Below are 26,207 nucleotides of genomic sequence, written 5' to 3'. Positions count from 1 at the left end.
TGAACACTGCCAACGGCTCTACAAGCGACGACAACCACTGAAAACCAGACAGCGTCTTGTTCTGATACCTACCCCTAGTGAGAACCAGCACCAGCCAGCGCGACCAGCCCCTAATTGTGGTCTCTCACCACACCGGGAACAGGTTCTTAGCCTTTCCTCTCCAGGCGAAAAGCATACGCGTAGCAAGATTCAAAGCATACGCGTATGCTTTGATCTATTTAAAATAGTTTTATGAAGAAGTTTGTATTGAAAATCGTATGTTGTGCAAGGAGAAAGTCAAATTCAAGCAGATGCAAGATGAGTTGTAAGGCTGCAGCAGCTTATGACTACACAACAAAAGGAAAATGCTCAACGACTCGAAGCGGAGCTAGATCGTCGAGAACAGGAACGCCGGGAACGTGAAGAGTGTCGGCAACTAAAGGAACTACGGCAATAGCGAGAACACCGCGAGCTTATGCTGGCAATCAGAACACTCTTGGGTGAGCGCTTTTCAGATTCGCTAGATCAATTATTGACCGAAAAAGGTGAGCAGCAGCAATTGCCAGTACCAACACGGCCGCCAGAATCTCCGTCTTCGGGCCACAAATTTCAAAGAGCACATTCTGATGTGGGTCAGAGCATTCGACGTAGTAGAAAGATGCTTTCTGCTTGCATACTCCGCATTGACGCTGTACTGAGGTAAATTGATGAAAGCTTCGATGCGATGCGGCGTGTATACTTCATTCTGCTGCGCCGTATCTCCGACAAAACTGCGAGTTACTCTGGGGGCGATATAGTCGTTGAAGATAAGCTGGTGGGCAAGTTGCGAGACGAAGTCTTGGAATTCGAGCACCGGGTTGTCTTGGTGGTTACCGTCCGTGGTATCGTGACAGTAGGCCTTGTACGCAGCAACTACGACCGTCCCTAGCAGTGTACTAAAGAGTCGGTGACTCCAATTTAGCGTTATCTATATCCTTTCTAGAGCGAGGCTACCGTGACGCAAATGGTTGTGCACATCCACGGCCGCGAAGTTAGAAAAAAAACTGCTCGATCATTTGTGGTTGCTCAATCTGCTTTTCATAGCGAAGTGTTTCAATGACCCCATTACGTTCTACTAAGCGATGATGAGGGCGGACTGAGTTGGTATGTGGTAAAGTGGTGCCACGATTTGTAATTATCGTCTTAGCCTTGCGATCAGCCCAGCCGACAGCGTACATTTGTGTGCCCATATCGGTTGTGCTCGACAAAACCTTACAAGAGCCTCTAACTGTTTTTTTTTTGGCAAACCAGGATTGTAAATATATCATAGAATATCCAACAGTTTCAGTCTTTACCATGCCCATGCGCGATTCAAGCTGGACTAACATTTTCACCGATGAAAATGCACTGTCGGCACAATCGTGCGACCGCTACCGCGGTATGGCTCCGATAATCTCAATACTACCGCGGTTCCTTTACCGTACTCTGCATTGTACGGTTTGGCTCTTTGTCGAGTAGCACCTTCCATTAGTTCCAACCTCAGCATAATGCCGGTATCACCATCAGCTAAGGCCTTAAGTTCTACCCTCAAACCTTCGGGCTTTCGAATAGTTTTGGTTTTGTGAGGGACGCCGTCATGACAATATTTTCCTTCTCTGACTTTCCAGGCTCTCATACTCTCATCGATGCACAGCAGACTACCAGAAGAAACGACGTGCAGGCGACGGGAATTGAAGCCATCGACAATGGGTCGGATTGGGCTCCACGGATCATCTGCGATATCCGCATTGTCAAATGACATGCAGCCAAGTGTCTGCTCAAAACAATGTCTGGACATACCAAAACGCTGACCGTAATTAGCGGGCGTTCCGACACTTCCCTCTTTTATATCGATCTCCCCATAAATTGGTAGGGGGCCTCTGCGCCGCAGAGGCCCCGCAGAGTCTGCGGGGCTCATACGCCATAGCAAGTCGAATTTCGATCCATGTAAACCAATCCCCCTGTTTAATGCACCGGTAACGCTTCCCTTGCATGTTGAAGTTTGTGCGCAACAGTGTATCTCTCAATGTAGCCATCGGATACATTAAATAGAAGTTGTCGATCGGCTTGTTACCACCCAATACTAGCGACTGGGGCCACAACAATAATGGTCGTCGAGGGCGAATATGTGAGCCGGGGTCGACTGTAACGGGGGAACCGGGCGTCCGTGTACGGTCACACCACCGTTATCGTTTGTATATTCGCTAGTTTCTTCTTTTCCGAAGGTAGATTCGTCGTCAGAATACGACGACGAGTCGAGCACTGCAGAGGCTGTTAGCAGATCTGTGAACGACCTAACGGACGGGTTTTGCGCTCTAGACAACTCAGATGCTTCAGTAACTGCGCCTTGGACTGCCGCAAGCGTGAAAGACCATGAGAAAACGGTCTCGAGAGTACCGCAGGACTACAGAACATCAAATTGTTGCTGTCGAGATTCTTTTCGCACAGCACGTACCACACCGACCTTCCCCTTCGTCTTTTTGGACTTGCCTACAACACGCGATCCGACCTGCTTCTTCGCCATCTTCTTTTGCTCAGTTCTGACCGAAAAACAAGGAGGGTATCAGAAGACGCTTCGATTTCGTGTGTACCCAAGAATAGCATCTAAGTAGCCGTGAAATATTTAAAGTAGAGTATACCCGTATGCGGCTCCAGACGAATCAATTCGCTGCCATCAGGTCGGGACTGACAGGTGCAATGTGATTACCGCTTCGTGGATGTGCGCAACCATTTGCGTCAAGGTAGCCTCACTCTAGAAAGGGAATGGATAACGCTAAATTGGAGTCACCGACTCTTTAGTACACTGCTAGGGACGGTCGTAGTTGCTGCGTACAAGGCCTACTGTCACGATACCACGGACGGTAACCACTAAGACAACCCGGTGCTCGAATTCCAAGACTTCGTCTCGCAACTTGCCCACCGGCTTATCTTCAACGGCTATATCGCCCCCAGAGTAACACGCAGTTTTGTCGGAGATACGGCGCAGCAGAATGAAGTATACACGCCGCATCGCATCGAAGCTTTCATCAATTTACCTCAGTACGCATCGACCAGATCTAAAAATTACCGTGCACAGCGTCAATGCGGAGAATGCAAGCAGAAAGCATCTTTCTACTGTGTCGAATGCTCTGACCCACATCAGAATGTGTTCTTTGGAATTTGTGGCCCCAAGACCAAGCGTGACTGCCTTACAAATCATCTTGCATCTGCTTCAATTTGACGTTTCCCTTGCACAACATACGATTTTCAATACAAACTTCTTCATAAAACTAAATAGATCAAAGCATACGCGTATGCTTTGATCCTTGCTACGCGTATGCTTTTCGCCTGGAGCGGAAATGCTAAAAGACAAGACCGCAAAATAATTCAACGTTGAGGACCACGAGCTGATCCGTTGGATGAAGAAGACGTTGGTGTCGGGACAGTATTGCGGAGCTACAAATAAACCCGGATTATATCCTAGCTAATAGAGCAAAAATGAAACAGTGTTGTGCTATTAGAGATACCTTTGAAGCTGCCCGCTACGTCCTTGAGGACGTACCAGGTTAAGCGTCCTTACAAATCGTAAGCTACCGTAGATGAAAGACACCTCTTTGCCTCCATGGCCGCAAAAGCTTGTTCTTTCCAGCAGCGTTGTCACATGGGTGCAGCAAACTTTGGATCCTTTGTTTTGTCCTACTACAGACAACACTGGGGTCAAGTCGCGGTACCACTTTGACACTGCGAATTCGCATTTTATTTTGTATTTATAACTCTTACTAGCAGAGCGCCACCGCTACGCGGCAGTAGAGTAGGTTTAGTTCTACCTTCCCGCCTCCGCTACGCTTCGGCGGGATAAATATTAAACTTAAACGCTAAGCTCCTATGCGCCTCGATACTTTAATTTCATTGATCTGGGTCAGTATTATGCTTAAAAATAATTTTTATAACGATCTTGAATCATGATACTTACTTCAACCTCTTTATTATTGTTGGCTATCACTGTATATTCATCTTTCACCCAAAACCACCTGTACTTCTAATAACGTTAATACAAATGCTACACAATATGTTTCGTTTAGCGTCGTGCTCGATACCACGGGCCGTTTCCGAGCCATGAAACCTAGCTCACATTAACGCAAAAAAATGTAATGGCGTGTTCAGCTTGCACTACTTACCCGCTTGTACTGCTGTTTAATCTTGTAAGTAACTAAAGATTGTTCACCTCTCATACCAAAGCTAAAACAAATCAGTTTTGTACATTTTAATGCATTTAGCGCTCAATTTGTGCTGTTTCAGAAGAATCCATTAGACACTCTAATCTGTGTCAGTTTGTGCTGTTTCAGAATTTGTGCTGCTTCACAAGGAGTCATCAAATACTCTAATCTGTGCCAGATTTGATTAAAGCATTTGCAAAATGCGTCTTGCTGCTGTTGCTGTTGACGGTAACGTAATTTGCCAGTTGAGTGCCTGATTTCGGGCATGTTCAAAAGGTGCATCTAGCGAAAAAGGCACCAATTGTTGATTGAATTGGGTCTTTGGAAATCAAAAAGGGAATACCAACGCATCTAATACTTATTTTTACGTTTTTTACAAAAGAACATGTGGGGTGCAATGGTTAGTCAAAAGTGAGGATGTAATTTGAGGCTATCTGTTTTGTGCACGGTTCTGGCTATCGACTAAAGCTCACCCTAAAGCCGCATCGCCTTTGTTATAAGACGCCCTACAAAGTCCACGGTGCATCGTGAGCGTTTGCCTTTAGTGCGAGGTGCTGTTGGCAGCTGTAAAATGCTGCTGCGTATTTTTTCTTGAATTTTACGCTTTCGCTTGAGCCATGCCGCCCTTCCAATGTCTCTGCGTGCTCCAAACAGTTAAAAACAAGCCTATATACTATAGAAAGGATGGTGGATAAATTCCCGTGGTTCTGAAACCATTTACAGCGTTTTCAGGGCTTGTCACCACCGCGTTACGATACGCATGGCACGCTATCTCAATGGTATCCGATTTTGCAATAGTACAGTCCGAACTGTGCAGCATTTTGGCTAGTAAAGTAGATTTCACCATCCTCGTGAAAGGCTTGAAAACAGCCACGTCAAGAGGCTAATAGAGGTGAGTGGCATTTGGAGGGAGATCGACGAGCAAAAGTCCTCTGTGTGACCAAACCAAAACTTCACCTAGAATAAATTTATCCGTCAAATTGATTAATACAAAATCATTAAAATAATACTAATAAAAATAAAGCACTTACCGATCTCGACATGAGTCGAACTGCTGTCCAGGACCAGCACCACCGGACGCTTCACGTTGTTGTTTGTAAAATATTAGTCAAGCGTCTTCATCCAGAGCCTAAATATACCGGTATTATTTCAAGCGTGTAGATTCCCTCTCGGCGCAGCGTTGTAGATTCCACGTCTTCGTCGTCTGCCCCCATGGCTTCGTGTCTTGTGAAATGAATGGGTTGCGGTTGGCCAGAATCAAATACCCTTTTAAAAATGAGGAGTCTAAAAAACGTGGATTTTATTCAGTTGGTTGTTGAAAAGCGTACACTGAACTGACTGAAATGAGATCAACCAATCCAATTGCGCAATTTTGACTTTAAGCGTAACAATTGGCAGAAATTCTGCATCGTGCAAGCAATTGGCATAGCGCACTCAACTGGCAAATTACGTTTGCGTTTTCTATTTGATAATTTAACGATGATTCCAGGATTATTGGACGTCATTTAGGCTCCAGGTTTATTAACGCATCTTTATGGGGTCTACTTCACCAGCTATAATTTTCACCTCTCGTGTTTTGTTGTTGTCTTGCCGCTCCATATAAAATCGTATCCTACGCCCCTGTCGACGACACGTCCGCCAGTTAAGTAGTATCGGATTTTGCTGTCTAAACAACGCTTAGAAAACAATGGTTTACAGCAGTAACACATACTTGTCTGGTCCGAAAAAGAATTAACAGTTCTTTAAATCGGCGATAACTTCGGTCGTACAGCTCCAACGGAACCGTGTTTGAGTTAGTATGAAAGCCCTACTTACGTAGCATCAGCACGATTTTTAATGAACAAATTTCCCGCCAATTTTGCCAATATCTGACCATTTGAACTATCACTTTATGGGGGGGTGGAGTTTTTTTTCGCTTTGACGTCAAAAATAATCAGAATTAAACTCTAAAATATACTAGAAAAAGCGCAAATGAAGCTTAATCTAGTGGTATATCACTAAAAGCAATTCAATCCATTTTCGTGTCAATTACTCTCAATCCGCGTGCATACAAATCCTCATACGAGCTCATTTTAACCAATCGTACCCATCTCAGAGTGGACATTGACCAATCAAACATGCGAGGTTTTCTTAAAGGAAAATCGCATTGTTAATTCTTTTCTGGACCGGAGAAGTATGAGTTCATTTTATTCAATCTAAAACTATCTATCTTTATGAATCAAGTGACAACGTTTATTAGCAGCGTTGTTCCTACGGCCAGTTCTTATAGCCAGCTTCTGTTGTACATGTACTACGATTTGGCAGCTCAGCCAGCTACCACTCACTCAGATAATGATTAATATTTCTACAATAGAACAGTTGTGAACTTAGGTTTATCACGTAAATGTAAAGTTGTTGTCATATTCTCGTGCTCTTCTCTTGTAAGAAGGAAAATCATGACTGAGCTTCTACCTAAAGCTCCAAACTGAGCGCTAAGCACCTTGCAGCATACTTTAGGGGCTATTTCATTTCAAAAAAAAAGTAGCTCTGTCTGTTTAGCACTCAAATATTATAAGCAACATGCATTATTAAAATAGTAAATACTTCGTAATATAAAAACGATGCCGCCTTCGGATACCGGTAATGGATAGTCTTGTGCAATTAGTTCCGGGAAGCCCGCCGCTTGTTCCGGTACCCGTCCCACCCATATGTGCTCTGTGAACCACATGAATTTATTGATGTAAGCTACATAATTCATTTTTAACCAATTGGAGCCGCCATAGATCCGCTCGACAGCCAATGGGAAATATTAAAAATCTGAGCGTTTCGTGTGACGGACGGACGGACACCGTGCTTGCATTAATAGTTTGAGAATGGCTGCGTGATATTTTCTGCTCGAACAAATACACCCGTCCGCACAAGAAGCCAAAGAATTAGCAAAAACAAAACCCCAGGCACCATTCTGCCCGAAGAAGTGCAGTTCTACAACAAGACCTACGTGTGTACACATTCTGGAAAGCCACGGTCTAACCGAGGTTAAGGTTCGCGACCTAACCAACATTCAAGAAAAATCGGGTGTCCTGCTCAGGTATGTAAAGTCTACGAAGTGAAATATAACTGTAACTGATTTGTTTTGTGGCTGAATAAACGCATGTGTACGAGAAACTGGGAATTAGGAGGTTTGCATCACCGGACAGAAAAACCGGGCACAACCACGACATCAGCCAAGATATCTATCAGAGCTACCACGAAGCACGCAAGGTCCCTGAGGGCGAGGTGATATCTACTATTCGAACGGTTCACAGAGCTGGAGCGAGTCGAAAGCGTATTCTTGAATATATAACAGAGAACAGTACCGTGGAACCTTCGATGAAGGAGGTGCACAACCTGGTAGCTCGACTTCACCAAGAAAGCTACGCCTTTCCAACGATTGAGGAGCGTATTCAATCTATCCTAGAGGATTTTTCTTCGCAGAGTGGGAATGTTGCAAGGATCTACTTAAACGAAGAGGTACGTACTACGTCTTTTAACTCTGTTTTACCTGCACTAACCTTGAAGGTTTTATAATGAGACAAGAGCGTAGCACAGTGTATATCCATCCAGTATGTGCACATGCGGTCCATGTTCGAGCACTTTCCAGAAGTGTTGCTGATTGACGCGACCCATGATACCAACTCCTCCAACTACAAACTGTTTAGTTTCATGATTCATGATGCCACAGGTGGGTTGTGCAATTACGCATCGACTGGTCCACCGTCTAAGATTGTGTGCGATGCTGAAACGGTGGCTTACGATAGCACTGATACTTACTCTAGTATGTTTTTTATAAAACGCGTTTCTTTTATTTCGTAGCACTGCCTAGTCGAAAACGAGCGGAAAGAGACTCTTCGGCTTGCCTGTAGTCAGTTCAAGGAGTGCAACCCACTCTACGATACAGTGGCAGTCATCAATTTCGACAAGGACTTTACGGAGCTGCCACTATTAGAGGAGGAGTTTCCTGGGGTCAGGATCTTAATCTGCCATTTCCATGCAGTCAAGGCTCTCCAGGAAGAGGTTTCAAAATATGTGTACAACCTCGACGCGTGGGCCAAGAAAGTGACGAAAAGACTAATCCAACTGGTGGTCAGCGCGCCGACCGAGACAGCGTACGGCAAAATCATTTCCACTATGTAAGTGGTGTTGCGGGGGGGGGGGAAAGGTCAAGCTCTGGTTCAAATACTTCGATGCCAATTGGACGTCGTGTAAAGAGAAATGGTGCTCAGTATTTCGTGGCAACACTCCTCATATGGGAAACCAAACGAATAATCGGTCAGCTTTTGTTTTACCAGTGAAATGTTGCTGATACTAACTGTTATCAATATATATACAGACTGGAAGCTAGCTGGCAGAAGTTGAAGACCCTCGTAAATAGGTCTACTGCCTTGGATGACTGTGTGGTTTCCGTACTGTTTTGGCAGACGGTAAATAAAAAGATGATGTCCCGAAATGTCAAGCGCATCGGTGTGTATATGAACGTGGAATACGATGCAGAGATAAACTTACTGCTCAACACCGTGTCTCGCCACGCAGTGGAGCTTGTGAAATAGCAGTTCGACTTCGCACTCCTCCCGACAACTGAATACCAACACTATTCCATGGGGCCGTATGTGATGATGCAATATTCTGCTGGAAAAGAAGACGACGTGCTAGATGAATACACGACGAATCCCAGCGGCTGGACATGCTCGTGTATTTTTCGAGTTACAAGATTATTGCCGTGTCGCCATATCATCTATTACAGAAAGGTTACAAACTGTAACAGTCTAGTCCCAGAGAGCATTATCCACCCACGCTGGCTCGTGAAGATCTATCGGCGACTGAGACAGGGAAAATATCTGGAGGACGATGAATTAACGAGCCTGTACGATGTGCGCACCGTTCAGAGGCTGTGTATAGGACGGACCAAGACCGAACGTGAGAAGTTCAATGAGCTTTTTGGTCTTGAAAGACAGATTGCAGACGTGGGCTCTCGGTGGGGCACTAGGGCACATGAGACGCTGTCTAAGGCGATGATGCAATTCTTGGAAAATGTTAAAGCTGGTCAGTGCCCTACTGTTAACGTTCTTGGAGATTCAGAAAGAAACCTGAATTTACAACTAGACGACGGTGAAGAACAGCGTGAAACGGAAGGCTGGCGGATTCTCGTATTACGAACACAACTACAGCTCAGTCTGAAACCGTTCCACAACCTGAATCTGATTCACAGTTTCAGAGTGTTAGATGCTAACACTGATGATCAGGATATGGAGGAGGTCCGGCTGTATCCTAAAGGGAGGGCGCTTTTATCGCTTATTGAAGAGATGGAGGATGACTCTACAAACAGTGATCAATGTACTACTCGCTACGAGTGCGAATCTGAAATCATGTCTTGGACTGTGGACCAATCTGAAACTGTGCACCAAGCGGAAACTGGGTACCAATCGGAAACTGTGGACCAATCTGAAACATTGTGTGAAGCTGAAACTGTGAACCATCCCGAAGCTGCGGAGCAGTCTGAAAACGATGATGTATGCAAGAACAAAACTGTGTCATTTCCAGAGAATGATGCATCTAAACCAGAGAGTGTAAAGTTAAGCTGGAAGGTGTCTAAAACAGCAAAGAAGTCGGGACGTCCAAAGATAAAAAGAGCAGAGCGAAAGAAAGAGACACTTGAGGGGCTTCGTCAGATGAATCGTCTGGTGGACGCCGTGGTTAATGGAGATACACCTTCGTTGTCAATACTGGTAGAGACAGTTACAAATGGGGCCACATATAAATTCGCACCTGCGAGGCGTGCACTATCAATTCTTCAAACACAAACGAGAAAAAATTATTGTGATTCACCGGAAAAAAAAACAGCCAACTCCCACAAAAAATGATATGACTGTGCTACCAAGGCAATTAATTGATGCGTGTGAGGTTTAAGTAGCCCTATTCCAGAATTGTTGGTTCAGCGACCATGAACAACGTATATCCCAGCAGGATGTAGCCGTGGTGTCAGGAAGAACCGCGTTTGATGTGAACACGCTTAAAGCAATGCCCACGTGGCATACTGCAGTCTCGCACTTTGATATCATTGATGAAGCCACAAATGGGTGGGAGATTTGGATAACTCTAAATGGCAACCACGTCAAGCTGTTTGGGCTGAAGGAATACTAGAAAAAAGACGATATTTGTAAGGGATTGAAGAACGTGGACGTGCTCGGCGAATATTTCTGGGCTACATCGCTGTGTGGGAAAACAATGATAGAAGGGCCTTGTCTCGATACCGCGGTGACAGCAATTGTGAAGCGCAACAGCGACAAAATTATTGTTTTTAGTATTCCTTCCGATGTGCTTCGCTTCCCCATTTTGACGTCGAATCCATAAAACATCAAACAGTCTGGAAAGACCTTGAAAATGCCAGAACCAGTTTGGATCTCGACAAGGATAGACTCCTTTTTTTCGTGGCGATAAACTATGGGCTAAATCACTGGTGCGCTGTGACAGTGGATTTTAATGCCAACGAGGTGAAGGTTTACGACCCCCAACAAGCTGGAGATAGGTTCAAGCAACTTCGAGCGTACTTGAAGAGTGAATTGCTTCCCCGGTTCCCTCAACTGAGGTCTCCAAAGCGATTTCGATCCACGCGAGTTAATCACGCAACTGGATAACTACAACTGCGATGTCTTCGTTCTACTGTTTTTTAGCTGTGTATTCTCGTATATGACTTCGCGCCAAGTGATCTCGAAGGCAAAATAAGTCCTGCAATGCAGTTCTATCGCTACTGATATCTTAGCCAGATAATAACTGCTATGTAAGCATGCTTTCTTTCGCAAAGTTAGTCGCCTTCATAATAAAATAGGTCAGCAAACTGGCACGGGGTGAGCACCTTTTCGACTTGAGGACAAACATCATTAAGACTTGAGGAAAAGCGCTCTTACTTCTTAAATCTCGCTTGACACCAACATTTACTTCTGTAAGGTGTTTCTATTATACACGACGACGCACCGACTTCGTCCAAAATCGACTTGCTTATGCATGAAATACTGATAATCAGATGGCGTCACCAACGTTGACTTTCCAGTCCCTTGACCCGGATATGAGCTCAAACTGTGTAAGACGGTTCGAAACGGGGCACCAGATGCCCAGTCTACAGAAAACCGGTGTACGTAGTCTCTGCCTTGATAGCTTAGGATAATACATGTAGATATTAGTACGTGTTTTATAGCGTAAATTCTTCTTAAAAAAAAATAGGAGTCGGTACCGCTACATAATTATACATGGAATAAAACATAGTTTAGAGCAACACTATGGTGTTTTTTGTTGTTGGGTAAGTTATCTTACGCTGAAATGCTCAAAACCGGAAATGTGTAATTTACATTGTGTATTAAGTACGAGATTCAATAAGTACGAAGTGTACAGACCGCACATTTCCTAGAAGGGAAAAAAGCAAGATGCCGAAGCAGCGAGCGCGCCGAGAAGCGCAGATCACAGGTAAGGCACGGGCGACAGACGGGCAAACTGCAATACGTTGTTCTAACCTACGACGTTGGGTTCTACAGCGTATAGGGCGCTGTTTACGGGCAAGACCGCATGCCGACTACCTACATGCTAAAAAAGGTCCAAACCCTTTCTGTCGGGTTTCGGGTCGCTTTGGTGGGGGCTCATCCCTTTCATTGGTATCAGAGGCACCATCGCAGGTTGCAACTGTACGTCACAGACGGTTGCTTCCGTTGGCGACTTTCTTGACCCGGGTGGCTTCAAAAATGCACGTGCATAGCCTTCCGTTTTGTAACCATTCAAAGCAACACTGTAAGCAACACGAGCAACGTATCAGCAACATAAGGAATCCGACCAGGATACAAACCTATATCGGCCGACGCGTTGTTATAAGCCGGGTCCACAGCGGTGTCTTTAGTTTATACAGCCACGTCCTTCTCACTTGCGACCACGTCCACCTCACCAGCAGCCACGTTCTTTCTCGCAATCACGTCCTTCTCGCCCGCAGACACGTCTTCTCGCCCACAGCCAAGTCCTTCTCTCTCGCACTCACGCCATTCTCGCCCGCCGCAACGCCCGTGCCCTTTCCACCCGGTAACGTGTCGACCGTGCGCGCATTTATCGTAGACTTCGTTCTCCAGACCTTCCATCTCTGCATCCTCATTTGTAATTTCCTCTGCCGTAGACGGAGGGTCATCGGCGTAGCTTTCATCGCTACAAGAAACGTGTATAAATAACGTGTATAAATCCGGAAAAAATATATAAAAATCCGGATTAGCCAGAACTAGATCTTCGTGTGGGTTTTGAGATGCTCCAATACCTACTCCAGTGAAGCAATATGGGCTCGTTCTTGCTCCAAGGAGAAGGAATGCTTCGTAGCCCTCGATTTTCTCCGTAAAGCCAGATAGTTCCAAAAACTACAGCTCTCTAGTAGCCGCGCACAAGTGCATGCTACAGTATAGTGCGCGCTGTAAGTATGTGCGCACCCCTTGGTTACCTTTTCTAAAAAAAATGTTTTTTGCTCTGAAACTGGACTATTGATGTAATTGTTATGCGTCCGGCCCATACGTGCTATTTAGCTTTCCACTGAGTTAAACAGGCCATGCGGCACATCCAATTGCGCAATTTTCTACGCTCTTTAGCGTGGTGGCTATTGTTTGTCCGAAAAGAAAGTTGGTATGAGTAATGGTCTCAAAGTTAAACGGTTGAAGATCATCTCCCCATTGGATAATTTAGGATCTCCATCGAAAATCTGAGTGCTATGTGTCTCAATATGGACTATCGAACGGTGCGTACCGCCTGCTAACTTACTGTCATCTGAAGTGTGTGTGACACCTACGTACCTGAAAAACATTTCCCTCATTTACCCCCCCTATTCAGACAGGTACCAGTTTCCGAGAATTCTTCGTGCAACATTTAATACGCGTATGTGATGTAGTGATCTCTCCAGAGTTGATAATCATTCGTCAACAAAGATGTGGCGCCGTCAAGATGCTCAAGCGACGAACACTCGGTCACATGATGTACTGTGACTCCAAGGTGCAATAGACGCGACGATGCCACTACCGAACACTCAGAGGAAACCGGATACGGCCCATATGTCACTCAATCCAGGTAATATTATTAATAATGGCCTGGCCGGATTCGCATTCAGCGGTCAAGAACTGACCATCTACGGTACGAACCCTCGGTGGCGTTTGAGATGAGTTCGCGAAAGACTCAGCGACTCTTTGAAGGCACGTTCACCTTCGGGGACAGGGCGCGAGCTGTTAAAGATGCTCATGCGATGGTGCAGACGACGCTTGGCGTGCAAGAAGATCCATAATGGATCATTGTTCACTTAATATTTGTAAACATTCTTAAGATTCTTATTAGGAATAGGCCCAATATGGGAAACATAATACAGAACCAAATTTCCACTCAAGCGCACATGATTAGGACTTCTTACTAGGAATAGGTCCGAAGGGCAAACATAAATACAGAATAGAATTTCCACTCAAGCACACAGAGCGACGTCCGGCTTCAAGGTAAGCGTCTGGTCAAGCTTGTTTGAGTGTGTTATGCCTGTCGATGAGCTCGAAGCTCTGCAACGAGGGTTCATCCGGCAAGGCCAAGAGACTGTGTGTGTATTGGCCGATTACGATCGGAAGATTTAACGTGACGGCTTTTGTTGCCTATTTGCACGACTGGGATTGCTTGAATTGTATCCCTTTCATTCTTCCAGCTGAATGTCGAACACTCGGTGCCCTCGTAAAGGACTTACCCGTGCCGGGTACCCTTCCGCTGTTGGGGCCATGAAGATTCATAACACCTATTAACGTTGCTCGTGCTAGTAGCGTGTTCTTATGTTTACTGGTTGGTCTATATAAGTATTTTACAAGGTATAGTCTGTCCCGGTGCAAGGGCAGAACTGGGGTCTTCAGGTCCGCCCGAACGACCGTTTGCTATCCTAGCAGACAAATCGCTGTGGGAGCTTTCTAACTACATTTGTAGCTAGCGTTCACGTGGGAATTCCGACACCACAACTGGTGCCGCGACCCGGGAGCAGCGTGTGACCATTGTGAACTGTTTGCATGGTCTTCTAGTTTACGAACTACCAAGAGGAGAAAAAAAGAGAACTAGAAAACAAGAAAAATGGCGAAAGGACAATCGACGGTACCAGCTATTCCTGCCAAGTCTATTGGAGTGCGCAACGACAGTTCAAGGCCCGGCGTGACGGCTGCACGCCTTGCAGCTGCCACCGAGCTTTCGGTACGCTTCGAGGACGAGGCGGACATCAATTCGGTCGCCCGTGATTATGATGATTACGAAGACAAGACGCCAGCTCCAGAGCCAGGCACAACGATACCGGAGACGGCCACGCTATCATCGGGGCTGAGCGGGGCGACCAGGTCCCTTTCGAGGAACCTCGCCGAAGAGCTAGACGGCGTTGCGGGACCAGAACTGGTCTATGAAGAATAAGATCTATACCCTCGGTGGCAAGTGGAAAGTGTTTAGCATTGCTGAAGGCACCTCGCCCACCTATCAACGGTGATACACCATCCGCCAAGCGCATTTTAAACCGCGTACAGGCGCTGATGCAGAATGATGAGTGGATTCAGCAGGTCAAGCCCACCCCTAAGAGACAGGCCGACTGGCCCGCTTTTGCACAAAACGTTCAACCCCCCAGTCAACTCGATTTTGACTAGCCAAGCTGCCGAGAATTCAGTCTCGCTGCTATTGTCGCTGGGCTTCGAGAACGAGACGTGCCCATCCACGATGTCGCTCTAAGATTGGCGTCCTCATGAGGCCGGAGCCGCTTTCCAGAAATGGAAGAAGAAGCCTCGGAAAGCATTTGGTGCAGTCGGCACCAACACTGAGAAGAAGCTTGTGAGTCGACCGACCGTTCTTGAGGAAGATCCGTCCAAGATTCCGCTGCCGCAGACGCCCCATCGACTCGATCATACTCCTCCGACCAAGCGTGGAGCTGACTGTGATGCCTTTGGCACTACCGAGGCTTCACCATACTTTCTAGGCTCGCACATGGTTACACCACGTTCGGAGAGCTGTATGCGACGTATGTACGCTGATGCCGAGGATTCGGTCGCCGGGGTGGAGCACGAGCTTCCAAAAGTGGTGCCGGACGTCGTCAGGTTGACAGCGATGGTTCGTCAAGTGACGATGACATTTTGGTGCGTACACTCGAAGAGGAAGACCCTCAAGCCGAGTTGATGCGTCAGATGAACGAGCTGGCAATGCTAAACGACGCGGACCCGACACCGAGGATTGCAGTGGCGTCGCACCAGCCATAGGATCGCATCAAACCGTTCTCAGGCTCTCGCAATAAGAGCAAGAACTGTATGCAGTGGCTCCACGCCTTCGTCTACGAAATGACTGGATTACACACGGATGCTGACAAATGGTGCATTCCATTTGAGCTAAGCCTTCGGGACGGAGCCATCCATTGGTTCTGTCGACTTCCAAAGAACACGAAGCGCAAGTGGAAGATGCTGAGCGATGCGCTCATCCGCTACTATTGCTTGTAGTTCAAGCAGACGACACTGTCCCGTTACTACTCTGCAAAGCGGGAATGTAATGAATATATATGCGACTACATAAACAGGCTAAATGGATACGCTCGGAACGCCCGTCTACACTTCGAGAAGAGTGATCGTGACGCACAAGAGCACGTACAGCCGTTCCTGGCAACGTGCGGTGACGACAAGTTGGCGGAAAGTCTCTACCACCCTTGAGTCACCGACATTCATGAGCTCATAGTGTGGTGTAGGGATGTCCAGATTTGGCCATACATCCACCTACTTTAGACCAAGAATGGGCTCGGTCTGGTATCCCAAAATCTTAGAAACTAAGGAGCACGGTAAGTACTCAGCGATCTGTCCGGATGCTGCTATCCGAGCGTTGAGCTCAGCGGAAGGGTCGGTAGAGAGGCCCAAACGGAAAATAACACTGTCAACGATAATGTGGATAATATGCTGCAGGCAAGCGTCATCGAAGAGGGAGACGGAGCCTGGTGTTTTCCTGTCGTGTTGGTACGCAAGAAGGACGGTGAAGTGCGGGTCTGTGTCGACTACAGGGCACTGAACAAAGTTACGAAGAAAGACGTGTATCCATTACCCAGAATTGACGAAACGTTAGAGGCGCTAGGCAGTGCACTACTCTTCACTACGTTGAATTAAAAATCCGAGTATTGGCAGATCACGATGGCGCCGGGCGACCGCGACAAAACGGCGTTCACAACGAAGAAAGGGCTCTACAGGTTCGTAAGGCCTTTCGGTCTTACGAACGCTCCTTCAACCTTTCAACGACTGATGGGCAGTGTTCTACGTGGTGTAGCGTGGACGACGTGTTTGGTTTACTTGGACAATCGTGGTATTTACGATAGGCAGCATCGAACGGCACGTTGTGAAGCTAGCAGCGGTGCTAGAGTGGCTGGCCGCGGCAGGGCTGACGCTGAAACTGAAGAGATGTTTATTTGCGTCGATATCTCTGACGTATTTGGGACATGGGTTAAGCAATGAAGGCGTACGGCCACTGGATCGACTGGTCACGGCGGTTCGTCAGTTCCCCACGCCTAGGGATCCTACCGAAGCTAAACGATTTGTGCATCTCGCGGGCTATTATCGGCGTTTGTGGTTGGTTTTGGATCAATTATGGTCCCGTTGAACGAGTTGTTGCGGAAGACGGTGAATTGGGAATGGGGAGCAGCACAGATTGAGGCAATTTTCAGCTACCTTTTCGAGTCGTGACGGATGCGAGCCAAGTTGGATTGGGTGTGTGCTTAATGCAAGATCACGGTGACGGATGGCGACCAAAAACATACGCGAGTAACGTCAACAGTCCAACGGAAATCAAGCATGGCATTAAAGGAATTAGAGTGTCTAGCTGCTATCTGGTCTATTAAACGCATTCGACCTTACCTCTACGATCGACGATTCTCGATTGTGACGGATAACTCTGCACTACGATGGCTCATGACAAGTCCGAACCGTACTGACAAGTTGCACAGATGGGCGATCACGCTACAGAAGTTCGAATTCAAGGTATTGTACGAACCGGCAGCACTAATGCCGTCGCAGATGCATTGTTATGAGTACCCACGACGAGTACCGTGCTGACCGCACGAGGACGGCGGGGAAGGACGAAGCATTGGGATACGGTAACACCGGGAAGGATAGAATCCACAGCGATGCACAGAGCAACGCAGACGGAGAGCGTCATAACGGCACCATATGACGACGGAAGCAAGGATGTGGTACCGAGTCTCACTATGGCGGACGCCGGACAACCGGAGACGAGCAAGCAGGACGATGACGCTATAGATGACGGTACGAGGGTGATCCACATGGTGGCCGATACTGCAGCGGGCATGTCGACGGGCGCACAGATTGCAACGACGGAATCGGTCACGCCGGATGACGGCACCATGCAAACGGGTGGAATCGTCAGTTCGAAGAGTACGGGTAGCTCGACAATAAAGCGGCCTGGACGAGAGCTGCCAAACGAAAAGCCGAAGCGGCGCAACGAGCGTTGGAAGCGGCGGTGACGGGCAACACGGTACCTACAGCGGACGACAACGACGATGACGGCACCATGTAAACGGGTGGAATCGTCAGTTCGAAGAGTACGGGTAGCTCGACAATAAAGCGGCCTGAACGAGAGCTGCTAAACGAAAAGCCGAAGCGGCGCAACGAACGTTGGAAGCGGCGCAACGAACGTTGGAAGTGGCGGCGACGGGCAACACGGTACCTGCAGCGGACAACAACGACGATGACGGCACCAGGACAAATACGATGATTCGTAGGATGATGACCGAGCAGCAAGATCCGGGTACGGCGCATCCGAGTGAAGCATCAGGCGAACCAGACGGCCTGGAACAACCACGTGAGGACGCGGAACAAACCCGACATGACGAAGCACGAGAAGGGTGTGTGGAGTGACAAGACGCCCCGGTCGATCTACATGATGAGGACGCGCAGCACCACGCCAAGACGACGGACGTCAGACGACATAGAAATACCAACACGAAGCCGACAATTACAGTAACAAGACGAACAACGCCGGTGACATCATGGACCACAGCGACCGGACGGACAAAGACGACGGCAACTCGACGGACAAAAGAACCACAGCGCTGAACAGCGGTACCACGAGCACGGGGTCCGTGCACGACGACGAAGGTGGTGGTGCAGCAGGAAGAACAGCGCCGGAATGCGCATCCAATTCGAGGTCCCGAGGGCTCCATGTGGACGACGACGCCGCCAGTACGATGACGACGCGCTGATGAAGCAACCGAACAGAACGAGACGTGGCACGACAGCGGGGTGATGTGATGACACTCCAATTGACTGATGATGAGATCATCACGGCAGAACGAGAGCCGATTGGAACAACGATTGATTGCAGACGGTGAGCACCAAGGACGACGGGTAGCCAAGAAGCACGGTTTGAGGAAGATCGAGACCAAGGACGGATCATGGGTGGTGTTTCTACCAAGATTGTGGCCTGTAGTATTCAAAGAAAGTCACGATTCTATTTGGGCTGGTCATCTACGAGCTACACACACGCATGCAAGGATTAGTCAAACGTATTGGTGGTCTGGATTAGCACGTGAAGCGAAGCAGTGGATTCGAGGATGCCAGGAATGTGGCAGCAGGAAAGCACGACCACGCAAAGTTGTACACCACTACGGAGAGAGCCATCCAAAGCACTTTTTTTTAACGATCACAAAAAATAGGATGAGGAGCGCCACAGACGCAGAAAGGGTCACCAAAAGAAAGAGCAGTACACCACACCAAAAATAAGTGTCGTTTCGCAAAAATATTTTCTCTTCACAAATAGATATCGTTAGCCACTACTACTAAAATTGTCAAGAGCTTAGCTTCACAACATCTAAGAAAATTAAAAACTAACAGCATTGTGAGTGGAGCATCGATACAATGGAGAATGATCACGGCGGCCGTACAGGACGTCTTCCGTGGCACGAAGTGTGGAAATCTGGTGATCCTGTCCCTTTTGATGACTTTCTGGCAGGATTGCCGAGCTTTTCACGGCCAACAAGTGAGCTACACCACTGTACAATTGATCACGTTGAGCGCTACGAAGATGAGCTGGCTGTAACATGGCATGAAATGCGGTATATCGTAACTAAATGCAAATCACAACGCTGCAAAGCTACAACACAAACATGCACTTGTCGCTATAAGATCCTGGAGTGTCAAGAAAGTGACGGAAAAATTATATTCGAGCAAGGGGATCATACGATGGCCGACGATGCTCCACCACCCCCCATTGCATCTAAGCTAACCGCCGAGATGAAGTCCTATCTAGATGTCAAGCTGAGTGACTCTACGTCTATGGTAGCGCAGGCACTGTACGCATTCTTGTGCCGTGAGGTTAAGGATGGGCGTATCGGCGGACCTACCCCGCAGCTTGCACAGGTCCAAAACTATCAGAAAGGATGGCGGCGTAAGAACCGACCGGATAGTATGGACCCCGTGCTGAAGATTTGCCGTCAGCGAATGTACGGCAGCGAACGTTCACATTCTTGGCAAACAGACCCAGATGCATTGCTAATATTGTGCGACACAAAAGTTGTGGACGGCGTTGTGGAGCCTTCTCTCGGCAGGGGGTCTCAAGGCAACCCATTTCGCATTGGTGTGACGTGCAAGCGGCTTTTAGAGCGTTATGTTGAAGTGCAGCAGGACCTACGCTACTGCACATGGCCACAACACACAGCTGTGTGAAGCAGAAATACCCTGTTTCTGTATTGGGCATTTCAGATCGCAGTGGAGCCTTCTTGCCAATTGTGTACTGGTGCACATCTCAAAGGCGCAAAGAGGATATTGTTTGGTACCTTTCCTGTTTAAAAAGAGTCATATTGAAGGAATTTGGGGTGCCATTCTCGCCTGACTTTGTCATGATGGACGCAGACAAGGCCCAACAAAACGCCTGCACTGCAGAGCTACCTGGAACCACCATTTTGATGTGTTGGTTCCACGTAACACAGAATGTGTTTAAACATGCTCATGATGCAAAGCTGGATTTGATTTCGGTAAAGATGATTTTCAGGAATCTATATGATTTGCACTTTTCACGCGATGAACAACAGTACATTCGAAAGAGAGAATTTGTTCTGAGATCATGGCGCGGCGCTGGTGAGCTAAGTCCTCGTTTTCGGCGTGTTTCGAACCACATTATTTCTCAATGGATTACGGGGGCTCGTTTTTCGCGTTGGCAAGTTTACCACACACCTACAGGGTATGCTACGACCAACAACCCGTTGGAGCAATATCACAAAACATTAAAACTTGTAAATAACAGTCAGCGTGCAAATCCTGCCGAACTCGTTGTTCGCTTGGATTTATCACGTATTGCGCATGTATCATCGAAGATGACTTTTGTCGATAGAGCAATTGTGTCGAAAAGATTGCTTGCTGCGTATCGAAGGACCGACAAAAAAAAGGTGTGGGATGCAGAAGTGGTACACCGTGTACAAGATTCGGTGCTCGTTCGTGTGGCTCCGAAGCCCGCTGGTTCTTCCCAGGACAGTACATTTGAGGACTGTGTACTACCTAAGTCAGCGTGCACGTACGAATCTAAAAACTACGCAAGGATCATGTGGGAAAACATGTTAACCGGTGGATGGATCGTAGATGCAACAGGTCGCACATGCATGTGTCTCTGCTGGAACATAGCTGGGGTTTGCTTTCATGTAATGAAAGCGACTCAATTTGCTGGGCTCCCTTGCCCTGGAATTCCCATGCAGTCACAGAGATTTGAGCGTCCAGTTCACCAGCAAAGATCTGTGCGGAGATCGGCTACGGATGGTGAAGATGCAGCTATTGTCGCAGCGGGGCCGGAAGCAGGTTTCCCGTTGTATGGTCCAGCGACGTTGGCAGATAGCCAGGACATCACTGATACAGAGTGTACCAGAGCCGATGCGCCGCGCAATGCGAGTGCTGGTCCGGTAAGTCACGCCGTGTGTGTAGTTGTTGCCGCGGCCAACCAACGCGAAGAATCTTTCCTTCATTTGCCGCGTTTGGAGACTCCAGTCACTAATACTCTGCGTAGATCCCATCGGTCTAGGACTCCCACGCGTAGAGCACGTGAGGCAACGGCTCAAAACAAGCGTAGACGCAGGTAAAGAATCGGCCCTATGTTTCGATAGAACAGATCCGCTCCGATCATTGTGAGCCGATCATACTCTACATGTATTGCTCTCTACGTAACATCTGCCAATCATTTTTCTCTTTACATCCATACATGCACTTGCACTGCAAATTGCAGCTCTTGTTTGTTCCCACATTTAGATTTTTACGCGAGCAGGCCGAGAAGAGTCCGAATACGTGTGAGGCCACATCTTCCTAATCTGTCAGTATCCAAGGACAGTGGCACTAGCAACCCGAGCAACATTGTGTTCCTCACGTGCGACGCCTACGGTGTGTTGCCGCCCGTGTCTAAGCTGAGCGACGACCACGATATATACTCCTTCCTGTCCGGCTATACGGCCAAGGTTACCGGTACGGAGCGTGGCGTGACGGAGCCCACGGCCACTTTCGGTGCCGCCTTCCTGCCTCTGCACCCGACCAAGTACGCGGACCTGCTGCAGAAGAAGCTGCAGAAGCACAACACGTCGGTGTACCTGGTCAACACCGACTGGAACAGTGGCGGCTACGGCGTGGGTAAGCGCATGAGCATCAAGGACACGCGCGCCTGCATTGACGCCATCCTGGACGGCTCCATCAAGAACTCGAAGTTCTCGGAGGACCCCAACTTCGGCTTCTCCGTGCCCAAGAAGCTCGGCGAGATCTCGGAGAACGTGTTGAACACGAGTGAGGCCTGGAGTGAAAAGGAGGCGTACGACGTCACGGCCAAGAAGCTGGCCGGTATGTTCCAGGAGAACTTCAAAAGGTACGTGTCCACCGGCGTGACGGACTACTCCAAGTTCGGCCCCAAGCTGTAAGTTAGTATCAGGAAGGCGGCTAGAGGGCGTTGCCACACAATCAAACGTCGTCTAGTTCTCTTGAACCACCAAAAGTAAAGAAGAAAAGGTTTGAAAACAGGTCGTTGGTTGCCGTTGTTGTAAGGACAGTGTTTCTAGTAGGGTAGATCGGTGTAGTCGACCGATAGTGTGGAAGACAAGAGTGTGTTTTACCTGAGTGTCCGAGCTGGACGGAGGCCAAAACTATGAGCTGCGTTTTACTTTGTGTCGTTTGTGTCGTTGGGGTCATCGAGTGCCATGTGCATCGAGCTAGCTTGCGGTGTTTCACTACCCGTAGCACAATGCAACAACGCTTTGTAGGTCTCTTTTTAAAGTACAAGTACTGTACTGTACAAGCATGAAAGGGTATTTTTTTAATATGATCATCGAGATCTAGAGTCTCTAGACACTGTTAGTGACAAAGAAAGTCGGAGCATGTTGACCACAACCTCCACTCCGTCCCCCATCTTGTAGTCATTGTCGGCTGCAACGACGGCCGTGATGCAGCCAAGAGCAGATTCATCCAATTTTTTTCATATGAAGCTATTCGAACCGAATTGCCACCGACAGTTGAAGCTTTGAAACCAGTGCGGCCACACGTAGACAATGCTTCCATACAATACATTTACATTTAATTCGCAAGTGCGGATCTTCAGCGGTTGAAGATAGCTAAGTTCTTTCCGTTCTAAGAACTACATATATAGGGATCTAAGTGCCATTACTAGTGTAGTTGCGATTGTATGACACTGAGCTATCTCAGTGAACGTAGTGTTTTTACCGTTTGAGTTGGTGTGAAGTTCCTTCACATCTTGCATGTGTTCGTTTCTAAAGCGAGATACTGCCATACAGATGGTGCTTGCAATCCGCCACTATTTTGGTGCTGCTGCCCCCCCCAGTCGTGGGATTACTCATACACTAACGTGTGTACAGTCACTTTATTGGTGTTTTGGTCTGCTCCTCACTACGGAGCATGAAGGGAGGAGACGTTGGTGACAGGTGGGCGTGAGAAGTGGCCGGGCCCTTGCCTGACAGTGACGGTGGTCAACGCTTTGTGATTGCTGCGGTGGAATATGTTACACGTTACGCGGCGACAGCGACGGTGAAACAGCATACGGCGGAGAGCGTTGCAGCGTTCTTGATGCGGCAAATTATTTTAAGATTTGGACCATTTCGAGAGCTACTCGCGGATGGCGACCTGAGTTGACTGGCAAAGTCGTAGAGCAACTTGTTGTGATGCTCCAAGCTGAACAACTCAAAAATGTATAATACAGACCACAAATGATCGGATTTTAGATCGCTTCCATCGCACGTGGAAAGACTGTGTGACAGCCTACATGAATGACGAAAGGCAACGAGACTGGGATGTTTGGGTTGGCTTCGCTGTATACGCCTTCAACTATGAACGACACTGCACTGTAACACACCTAACGAGCTAATGATGGGACGTCGTCTACGAGGACCCAACGAACTACTACTACGGGTCTGTGTGGCCGAAGCAAGAGAGCTAACCAAATATCATGAACGGCTACTAGAGGCAATGCGCAGTAGTCATGCATGTGCTGAAGCAGCGCTAGAACGGGAGCAACGGAGACAAGCACGGTATTATAGTCGCAAGACAACGAATAAGAGGACGTTCCAACCGGATGATTGGGTGTGGATGTTCAGGCCTCCACGTGACCCCAAAGCGTCCAAGTTGGTACACCAATGGATGGGGCCGATGCGTGTGATTGAGACGGCGGGCTACGATAACTACCAGATTGAGCGTAAGGACGACTCGGGCGCGCACGAATACCTCATTGCTCACCTTCATTTTTGGTGACCTATTATTACCCTTCATCTGTGCTAAAGACTATGACGTTGGATCTCGAGGCACAGCTCAAATATAAAGACCAGTACGAAGACGAAGAAGATGACGCGTCGACAAGAGCGAGTGCGGGTACAGCGACGGCACCAGTGCAAGCAGTCTCTTTGTCGAGAAGCACAAAACGCAGTGGACGAACAATGGCGGGTAAAGAAACAGCAAGTCAACGGGACGAGATCACGATGGAACTTCGTCGACGACGAAGACGCAGCCGGACAGTATGTCGTCGAGTACGAATAGTGCCCACAACGAACACGAGGACGAGGACGGACGGGCTGGTAATCACGAACAGAACGACGATGGGTGTCTGCAAGGGCGTACGATGAACGCTTTCGTACCGAGAGAGTAGTGGAATACTTTGTGGAAGGGGAAGACGTGTAACAGGATGTCGATAACAATGCCCGATGGTGACGACAGCCATGACAACGCGAATTACGGCGGACTTGGACGAGACGAAGTCGAGAACGGCCGGCCAACTGCCGTATCCGTTCAGGCAGCTCTCTGAATCAGAGAGCTGCCAAAGAGTCGTACGGACTGGAAAGATCCCACGTGTGCGGTTCTGACTGCGAGATAGGGTAGTACTAGTCAGGGCCGCCGAAAAATAAATGGCACTTACAGTAATGGTCATAGATATTATCACATTATTTATGAGCCGTGAAAAGTAGTAGATCATAATTTATGTCACCAAGGTACTATTTTCATGCATAATTTATGAGAAGGTACACTTCTTACTTAGGTTAGTATGCGGAAAAGCTTACCTTCGGTTAGCCTCTCCGAACCAATCATATATTCAAACATCTATCCGACACACTGCCTCCTCACTTTCCAATTTTCTACTTCTCCTACAAGCTCTACACCTCATGCTAGCTACGCCTCGTCCCCGGTCAACTTTCTCCAACGCCCAGATTGTGGCGTACTTCTACCGGATGCTTTTGGCATCATGTTCGATGGGTGGACCCACTCATCCGAACATTACGTCGCAGTGTTTGCGTTCTATGAGCTCGATGGCGTTGCTAAGACGGCGCTTCTGAGCATGGCCCCGGTGATTAACGAGCCCGACGAGGACTTGTCGGCCCGTACCCACCGCGAGGTTTTGGTGGGAATGTTCGAGCGAGATTATGGTAAGGATGTAAAATGCTGCAAGTACCTGGTTGGAGACAACTGTTCAGTGAACAGGCGGTTGGCAACCATCATGCAAGTGCCTTTGGTTGGATGCTCTAGTCACCGACTAAATCGAGTCGTTCGTCAGCACATGGCCCAACACGACGACGATTTGGCTGCAGTGCAAGCCCTGATGACCAAGCTGAGGACGATTAAGCAGTCGGCGAAACTTCGGTAAGTAGTTTTTACTTTAGTATTGATATTAATTCTAATACCTTGTTGTGTTACTATTATGCCACTAATATTATATTTTTAATTGGTGTTTTTATTACTAGATTTAAGACTCCACTTCGCCCAGTCATTCGACAGGACACTCGCTGGGGGTCCACCTTCGCGATGGTACATCACTATTTCGCTCTACTGGGGTTCCTAGACCAAGACGACGAAGAACTTCAGGACCTGCTTCCGTCTGTGGCATGCAACCGTCGTCTTAAGACGCTCTACGCAGATCTCAAGGACTTCGAGTCGGTTTCCAAGGCCTTACAAGCGGAGAGTGTGAGCCTACTGGACGTGCGAGTCTGGTTCGACGGGCTTATCGAAGCCCATCCCGCGTTCGCTGCTTTTATCGGTACGTTATCCAATGTTACTATTGTTTTTTTAATATTCACTAACTAATTATGATACACGCAGGACCTCGAGCAAATATCGTTCATAGCCCAGACTTTGAGTCGGGCTGTGTCCGTGTACTCAAAGGAAATGGAGCCCGCCTCACCGCGTCGGAGAAGCGGGCTCTTCGTCCATTTCTTGAAGTAGCCACGGACCCGACAAACCATAGCGAAGAAGCCGAACCGGAGTCACTTGTGCAGCGGCTGGAGAAACGTCGCCGTCTTGAAGCAAGGGAAGCTCGGTACTGCCTCGTTGGCAGCATCCCCGCCACCTCGAACAAGGTGGAGCGATTCTTCAGTATTGCTCGCACAACTCTTGGGCACGAGCGTAATGGTCTACAGCCTATTACGCTTGAAATGATCCTATTTCTACGAGAAAACTCGCGCTTTTGGGATGTTTCTACTGTAGACCAACTTCTGTAGCCCAT

At 47.9% G+C, this 26,207-nt stretch overlaps 1 protein-coding gene across 1 annotated transcript; it reads left to right on the top strand.

Annotated features, from left to right (window-relative positions):
- Positions 1–20,641: 20,641 nt before the first annotated feature.
- On the top strand, positions 20,642–22,626 carry PITG_05307 (phosphoenolpyruvate carboxykinase, putative; the record flags this gene model as incomplete). The annotated part of the gene is made up of 5 exons (XM_002998929.1): positions 20,642–20,759; positions 21,105–21,138; positions 21,243–21,311; positions 21,570–22,130; positions 22,569–22,626. The coding sequence occupies 5 exons, from the start codon at positions 20,642–20,644 to the stop codon at positions 22,624–22,626; spliced, it is 840 nt and encodes a 279-aa protein (XP_002998975.1).
- Positions 22,627–26,207: the final 3,581 nt, after the last annotated feature.

This window comes from Phytophthora infestans, genomic scaffold, assembly GCF_000142945.1.
Source record: "Phytophthora infestans T30-4 supercont1.7 genomic scaffold, whole genome shotgun sequence".
Lineage (NCBI taxonomy): Eukaryota > Oomycota > Peronosporomycetes > Peronosporales > Peronosporaceae > Phytophthora > Phytophthora infestans.
The sequence above is the reverse complement of the archived record's forward strand: the minus strand, read 5'-3'. Positions and strand labels throughout refer to the sequence as shown.